This window comes from Cicer arietinum, chromosome 6, assembly GCF_000331145.2.
Source record: "Cicer arietinum cultivar CDC Frontier isolate Library 1 chromosome 6, Cicar.CDCFrontier_v2.0, whole genome shotgun sequence".
NCBI classification, from domain to species: domain Eukaryota; kingdom Viridiplantae; phylum Streptophyta; class Magnoliopsida; order Fabales; family Fabaceae; genus Cicer; species Cicer arietinum.
Genome location: NC_021165.2, coordinates 42,144,964 through 42,153,061, shown reverse-complemented (window position 1 = coordinate 42,153,061; position 8,098 = coordinate 42,144,964). Strand labels below are relative to the sequence as shown.

Genomic DNA, 8,098 nt, shown 5'->3' with positions numbered 1-8,098 from the left:
AATACTTTATCTCTTTCATTTCACTTTTATTAGACAACTTAAATTCATCGATCACTTTCTACTCAATTTCACTCTTTCAAAAAATTCTCTTATTTTTTTTCCTTCCACTTTCTCTTCTCATCCAAAAAACATTAATCTTTGTTAGAAATTAGAATAGATAATGTAAGACAAATATTGCAATAATAAAAACAAAAACAAGACATGTAAATTCACCTAAAGTCGTTAATCTTATTATTACATCTTAGATTGTTTACTTAAATGAAAATAAATTTTTATGTATATGGTAGAAATTTAATGGTTCAGTTATTATATTATAAAATGACCATAGTAAGTAGTTAGTGCATGTTTAAAGCCTAAATAATTAATTAATTGTTGTCTGTCGGTTTTCTTTATGTTCCTTTTCAAAATTACTTAAAAAGAAAGTAGGAAGAGGTGCTCAATATTCTTTAATTATTATTCACTTTAAAATAATGATGTTCTGTCATTCTTCCATGCACCAATTGATGCTGTCTTCGGTTGGTAATACATCATAATCCAGAAAAATAGAACTATAGAAGCATATGTCATTATTGAAATAGTACTAATTAATTTATAAAGAGACATATTAGCAGAAGATGGTCAACTTCAACAGAACCTAAAAGGTACAATATTTTATTTTGTTTCTGCTTTTCTAACTTTTAATTATTCTTTCTCTAATTTTGTGGTTTGGAAAGTAATGATTATAAAGACAAACAACGATCTTTAGGTGATACTGGACCATGATTTGCTTAGTTATATAACTTCCAAGCAACTTGCCATTCACACGCATTTTTATTATTTATTTTTTGTGTCTATTTTAAAATATTCAATTCAAGACATAGAAAGTGGCAAATGGTTTTAGTATTAGCTTCAATTATTACTTAATACTCCCTTCCACAACAATCTATAGAGGTGTTTTCGGGTGGCCTTAGGTCAATTTTGGATAAATCTATTATCCAATCTTTACTAGGGTAGAAATATCTTTTTAAGTCAATTAAAAATAATTTGTAAGTCAATTTTATATCAGATTTAAAAATAAATTATTTAAAAATCATTCATTATTAAGTTGATTAAACCTCAATTGACTTAAAAGTATTTTTATGTAAAATAAAAATATTTGTCATCCTTATATATATACATAACTAAAATTTAATATTAATCAAAATTTCATAAACAATTATAATTTTATACAAAATTTATTTTGAATAGAATATACATATCTTATATATATATATATATTGAAATTATAGTAAATAAACTAAAAATATACTATATAAAGAATAGACACTATTTATAATAAAATCTAATAATACCAAGATCATTTATATCACCAAAAATCAGTATACAAAACTCATACTCGTCAAATTATGTTGGGATAGTGTTTTATAACTTCTCATCTCTTTTCTTTTTTCATCACACTCGTGTAAAGTTTGCAATACGTTTAAAAACTATATAACCAAACAAACAAACATAACAATACACCATAACCAACTTCATATTTTTAAAAAGTCAAGATATAGAACTAGGATAAAATAAAGAAAAACATCATTGTTTTTAGGACAATTAAGTTATAAAGTAGTTTGACAATGTTGTATATTGTATGTTATTAACTACAAAATATATCAAAAGAAAGATAAATTACAAGAAACATGTAAATGTAGTCAAATGACAGGACTTCAATAAAGAAATAATGTATGTTTAGCCATAATGGCGACAATAATGGCGACATCAACGAACAATGGCGATAAATGTATGAACACAAACGAAAACAACAACTAACAATGAAAAATGCAGAAGAATCTCGATGAACGCGAAGAACACAAAGGACGTCCGCGAGGAAGCATAGGAATAGAGAGGAAGAGAGATGAAGCAGAAGGAATGGAGAGAGAATAACGAACGTTAGTGAAGCAGTCGAGGAAGAAGAAGGGGTTATTTTAGGATTTTAGATCCATCACGACCAAAACAAGCCATGATATATGTTTTTTTTACTATTATCAATCTTAAGTCGGTTAGTATTATAACCGCATTAAATAACTTTTACAAATTTACAAAATTGTCACTGCTTCATTTTTTTTAATCAATTTATTTAAAAATCCAACTTAAACATGTACTAAATATTCATGTGCTTCATTTGTGAACTGAAGTTATAGATAATCGACGAGACAACTCTATTTTGTATTAATTATTTATGTAGATTTGGTAAAATATCTCTATTTTTCTTGTACACCCAAACCAATTTAACCTAACGATGAGTGGGTTGGTTTGGGTTGAGCCTACCCTTAAACGAATTCAATTAATTATGAGTTGGATTGATTCAGGTGAACAAGTTGAAAAGTTAATCCCAAAACATCCCTATTAGTCAACCTAAGAAAAATGTATAATTAAAAAATAAAAAATAATATTTTTACTAAATTTCGTTTACCAAGTAATGGTATGTCTTATAAGTTAAAAATAGAGTAAAATAATAGAAAAAAAATTGTATGAGATGAATAAAAATTATTTCTAAATTTTCTTTTTATATTAAAAATAACTTTTATACTTAATTAAATTGAAACATTTTCTTGAATTATTACGGTATATATATTTTCTATATTTATTCTCTTTATTTTTTATAATTTTTAATTGAGTGTAATGAAATACTTATAAATTATTCTATATATTGTTTCTAATTTTTGCTTAAGAATATTTTTGTCAGTTTATAGACACAAATATTTATTTCCTATTAATGTTTCTTTTCATTTTCTCCTAAGGTAAACTACTAAATAATCATCTTATTTTCTATTATTTTTTTCTTCTCCACATTTCATTCATCAACTAAACAAAATATCAACAAGGTAGAGACTAAATTATCTTAGATTTTATTTTCCGAAGAATTAAAATTTGTCTTTATTTTTTTAAGCGAATTAAATTAAATCTTACAATTTTTTCAAGGACTAAAATAGGTCTTCATTCCTACTTTTTTTATCGACAAATGTTTCTGAGTTGTGATCTCCTTGAAGCTCAACATGAACATCAACCTAGTTATACATGACGATGTATTCGCATTGCCATTCGAATTCTCTTTTAGAATGGAAGAGTAATGAAGGCCACATTGTTTACATTTGGAAAGACAGTTGACTACCACTTCATAATGGGTACAAAAGTGTGGACTCCTAAATATCCCCTTGTCGAGCTCTACCAAGTGTTGCAATTGATTAACTAGGATCTTGCACCTAGAACAGACAATTAGTGAATCCCACCTTTTTGTCGTTTGAAGATACTCTAATTATCCAACTTTTGCTCTCTATCTCTAGACAGAGTGATAAGATCATTTAGGACCCTCACAAGAAATTTTTTTTTATTGTCAGTACTAATTACCATACTATTAAACATTGGGAAGCTGTTTTCCATACTACTAAACATTAGGAATATTTAGAATCATCTTCTACCTCTGGCCCTTGGCCAAACTCTGCTTGCTCAACCAAATTATGGAACCTCAAAACGATCTTGAAACATGTGAACTTGGCTTGGAGAACTCTACAAAATTGTTTTCCTGTTAAAGAATCTTATCAGAATTGAAGGGTTCTGGTGGATGCTTCATGTCCACGTTGCAATGAAAAAAGGAAGACATCAATCATGTCTTTTGTTGGTGTCCATGGGAAAAACAAGTTTGGTTTTACTCCACTTTGAAGCCCAAGTTTGATCAATTCTCTCCAGATTTCCCTACTTGGCTTGAAATACTATCTCCACATCCTCTTTAGATGTTAGCGAGTTTATTTTATATGTTATAGTATATCGTACTCTCGCAATAAATTTTATTTTGAAGGTAAAACCTTAGAAGTTGGAGCAGTTCTTAAAGCTTGAAATCTAATAGAAGACTATAAGGTAATGCTGAATACATTACACAGTGACGCCGTCAATCCATAATATGTCTCTCCGACCAGATGGAGTCCATATCCGAATAACTTTTATAAAATCAACGTCAATTTTGTGGATCCTAAGTTGATATTTAGGGAGTTGACACATTAATTAGAGATGGTAAATGTGTGGTTTTAGGTGCTGCAACTTAGAAAATTACTACTCTACCCAATTTTGATGTGGCTAATGCTATGAGTTTCAAATTGACATTTTAATTTGCCTTTGATTTAGACTTTCCTTGATCATAATGGAAAGAGACTCCCTTAATGTTCTCAGAGCTATCACTGCCTCTTTAATAAACAATTCTTATATGGGCTTAACTATTATCGATTGTCGCAATTTTCTTTCTTTCCCTTTATACAGTGTCTCATGTGAAAAGAACTCTTAATAACTCTTAATGTTTATGTTCACATTCTAGACAGTTTTGTTTTAATTGTAGATAATATTATTTGAATCTAGAAATGTCCTCTTTATATTCGCATTTTTAACATAAATAATTTAGTTGACTAATGAATTTTTTTTTTTATCCAAACAAAAATAAAAAGAGAAAATCTATAGACAAATATTAAATATTAATTATTAGTAAGGTATAGTAATATAATTAAAGATTGAGCACTAAACACCCCTTCCATTATGACACATTTAATTTTTCTCACAATGATCCGCCAATTCAAAACAAAAAGATTGTGCTGATAATTAAACTATAAGTTAGCTTCTTTTTTATTCATTATTTTAATCTCTTTTTCGATGCCTTACTTACCCGACCATATGTTTTGACAACCACCAATTGAAATTTGTCAAAATTGTTGTTAAATTATTAATTTCGTTTGTGGAGCTGTCCTTTCATGATGCCGCTTGTCTTTTAACCACTATTGTGCTTTATTTAAGAATCAAATGATACGTAATGTTCCACAAATCTCACATAATGATTTCCAATCGGTTAACTTGCTTATAGTTTAAGGAAATTCTTTTGAGCACTAAAATAATAATGGTTTAAATCAAGCATATTTTCCCTCTTCGTTATAACTTTTTTTTCTTCGTAAAAGGTTGGTTTAACATATCTATCGAGTTAGTTGGTTCTAAGAGACTTTATTTTAGCAATTATTCATACTCTTCGATTATTATCTTCAAATTATTAGATTCATTATTTAGTATGGCTTCTTGCAAATAGTTTCCAATTTTTCGATTCCTTCAATGATATAATGAAACATTTTTTATTATTAACATAACTTGTTTAAAACACAACTTGTTTATATGGAAAATGAAATTAGATGAAGATTACAATCGTAAATTATTGATAAATTTAAAGATTCAATTATAAATTTAATTGAATATTTAAGAACACTAAATATAAAAACTCTCTCCGTCTCATTTTAAATGTCTTATTTAAATATTTTTTTCTGTCTCAAATTATTTAGTAATATCGATAAAACATTAATTAATTAATTTATTGTATTTCAATTTATTCAACTTTTCCACTAAGTACAATTAATAAGAGTATTTGAATAAATGAATATCATTTTATCAATAAAATTAACAAAATTAATTATTTAAAAAAAAACGCTTACAAATCAAATGAAACAATTAAAATGAGACCAATTGAATAATTTAATAAGTTCATGAATCTTTTACAGTTTTTTAAATTATATGTTTTTTTTTATAAATAATTCAAAGACAGACTAATTAAATTGAAAAAAAGGTAATTAAATCGAATTGTTACAAAGTCAAAATTATACTCTCCCACTCCTTTTGTATACTTGACTCCTGCATTATCAAATTCTGTATAAGAAATACAATAGCTCTTTGAGCAAATAAAAGGGGTTGAAAATATGCCCATGTATAGACAGGAGTAAAATCTAAAAAATCTTCATACAAAACCAACAAAATCTCAAAACTATTTATCATGGAACAACACAATTTTGTACTTCGCCATTGCTTGACCGTACTAGTTGTTCTAAAATATCTATCCCCCAACTTACATTTATTTAAGTTTACAATGATCTGTACACATAAACTACTTTCTTTTATTGCCTAAAAAAAACTACCTTCCTTTATTTTGTAGCAAAAAATCCCTAAAATAAAACATTAAAATGTTGAGTTCAAGAAATGCCAAAAGTAAAAATAAATTATTTTTTTAAAAATAATAAAATTCTTTCTTACCATTTTTTTATCAAAAATTTTAAAATATTAAATATATGAATCACTTCTCATTTATATTTAATATTTAGCGGGTTATAGTTAATTATTAACTAAAAAGAGACACTTGAATCCAAGACAAAATACCCTAACAATTCTATAACATTACATGTGTGATTTGTGTGTAACCCCTTTCCTCTCTTTGCCTTCCTTTGATTTCTTCAGCACACCTTAAGGTCTTTTCAATGTGGTACCCTCCTCCAATGCTTACTTCCCTCTCCAAATGGCAGCAATAGCTCTCAAATACACTCAAATTAACATGTAATTTGAAACTCATCATGAAAAGAAATTCTAATTCCAACTCATTCAATTCATTTGTTGTTAAACCACCAACTTTTGCAAAGTATGAATTTCTGAAATTCCTGCCAAATAAGAAGCAGCTACTTTAGCATCACATAATGCCCTGTTTTTGGATCATCAAACTAAAATGAAAAATAACTTGATATTTTTTTTTTGGGTGTCAAAATGTCCATTTGCAAAGTTACTTGGCAGAAAAGAATGCCTATTATCTCATATTAAATAAAATAAATATCTTGTAATCAATTTTACAGTGCAGCTAACTATAAATCATTACATTAAAAAAGATTAAAAAAATTCTCTCTTAATTTATTGTAGCCGAAAAATTACAAAATATTTGGTGATCCAACAAAAATCACCATGTCCCCTAGACTATTATCCAATATTGTTAATGATGATTGAAATGGTAAGAAACAAATTTTGTTTCAATCCACAACAGACTCTCAAGACTCTCAGCGTACGTATTCTAATACACTTTTTTCTATTGGTTGAAATTCGAATTTTATGAAATTATCTGACTTTCATTTAAAATTGTTGAATAGATCTTATAAGAATGTTTGAGTTTCATTTAAAATTGTTGAAACTCATGAGTTTTAAGTAACAAGAGAAAATGTGATGGAAAATATATGTTAAAGAGTCCGAATTATTTTTTGTTTAAATTTAACAAACAATTTACCAAATTATTAATATAATGAAAACAATTTAAGAAATTAATGTTAAATACAGAGCAATCACAGATAATGCAAGCAAATACTTTTTAATATATTCCAGAATTCTACGGATAGAGAAAACAAAAAGAGAAAGTTGAGGAAGAAGAATACTCACATATCTTCTACATACTTAGATGCAACCATAATAGTTGTTATGAGAAGTCTATGAACATTTCTGGAATTGATCCTAAATCCAGGATTGTTTTGACAAAACCGATCAATATAAACATAAGCCACAACATATACCGAAGGTCCTGCACGAGTGTACCTAAAAATTCTCTCTAGATAAGATTGAATTGTCATGTCAGGAATCTCTCTACAATCAAAGATGTTGTTTGTGCTAATTGCTTTGGACAAAGCTCTAGAACAATTCTTCACAATTCTTTGTGTTCTTGCCATGTTCCTCTCAATTAATGAAGCAAGTACATTTATCACTAATGGGATGTTTGAATCTTCTTTGTATGAATAAGAATACAAATCATAGCGTAGCTTCTTTGGAGAAATTGTCAAAGAAGAAGAAGCCATGAAAAATTTGATTTTTTTTAGAAGAAGGTTTTGAAAGTGATTGGTGTATAAACTTCAAGGCCAAGGATGTATTATTTTGTTGTTTAAGCAATTAAGTTGGAAGTAATGAAGAAAGTTTTAGAAGTGGGGTTTATATATAAAGGAAAATGGAGTTGGCAATGGAGGGAGTGAAAGACTTTTTTGGACTATTAGGATTGAGAGAGGTGAATATAAACAAAAGGATGTCACTTTTATTATTATTGTTATTGGGCCCTAGCAATAGTAGTTTATTTAATTTTATGTGTGAGAAAGAGAATATTAAATAACAATGTGGTTTTCGGAATTTGGATTTTAGAATGGTGGGTGGAAGCTCGATGATTAGATAAATGACAAATGAAAAATATTAAGATATATAAGTGGCTCCTCTTTGTGGTGGTAAATCACAAATAGTGCCAGCTAATGATGATTTATGTGTT

The 8,098-nt window shown here is 27.6% G+C and overlaps 1 protein-coding gene across 1 annotated transcript; it reads right to left on the bottom strand.

Moving 5' to 3' along the window:
- Positions 1-5,717: 5,717 nt before the first annotated feature.
- On the bottom strand, positions 5,718-7,855 carry LOC101494196 (cyclin-U2-1-like). Its single transcript, XM_004504472.4, has 2 exons — positions 7,234-7,855; positions 5,718-6,473 (listed from the first exon to the last, which is right to left on the bottom strand). Exons 1-2 carry the CDS (start codon positions 7,641-7,643, stop codon positions 6,209-6,211), a joined length of 675 nt encoding a protein of 224 aa, XP_004504529.1. The 5' UTR covers positions 7,644-7,855; the 3' UTR covers positions 5,718-6,208.
- Positions 7,856-8,098: the final 243 nt, after the last annotated feature.

Bases quoted from the DNA above. Each gene is read 5' to 3' on its own strand.
- LOC101494196 (XM_004504472.4), bottom strand. From the start codon at position 7,643: ATGGCTTCTTCTTCTTTGACAATTTCTCCAAAGAAGCTACGCTATGAT. The intron at 6,474-7,233 runs GTGAGTATTCTT...CTTATTTGGCAG, and splicing joins TCTAAGTATGTAGAAGATAT to GAATTTCAGAAATTCATACT.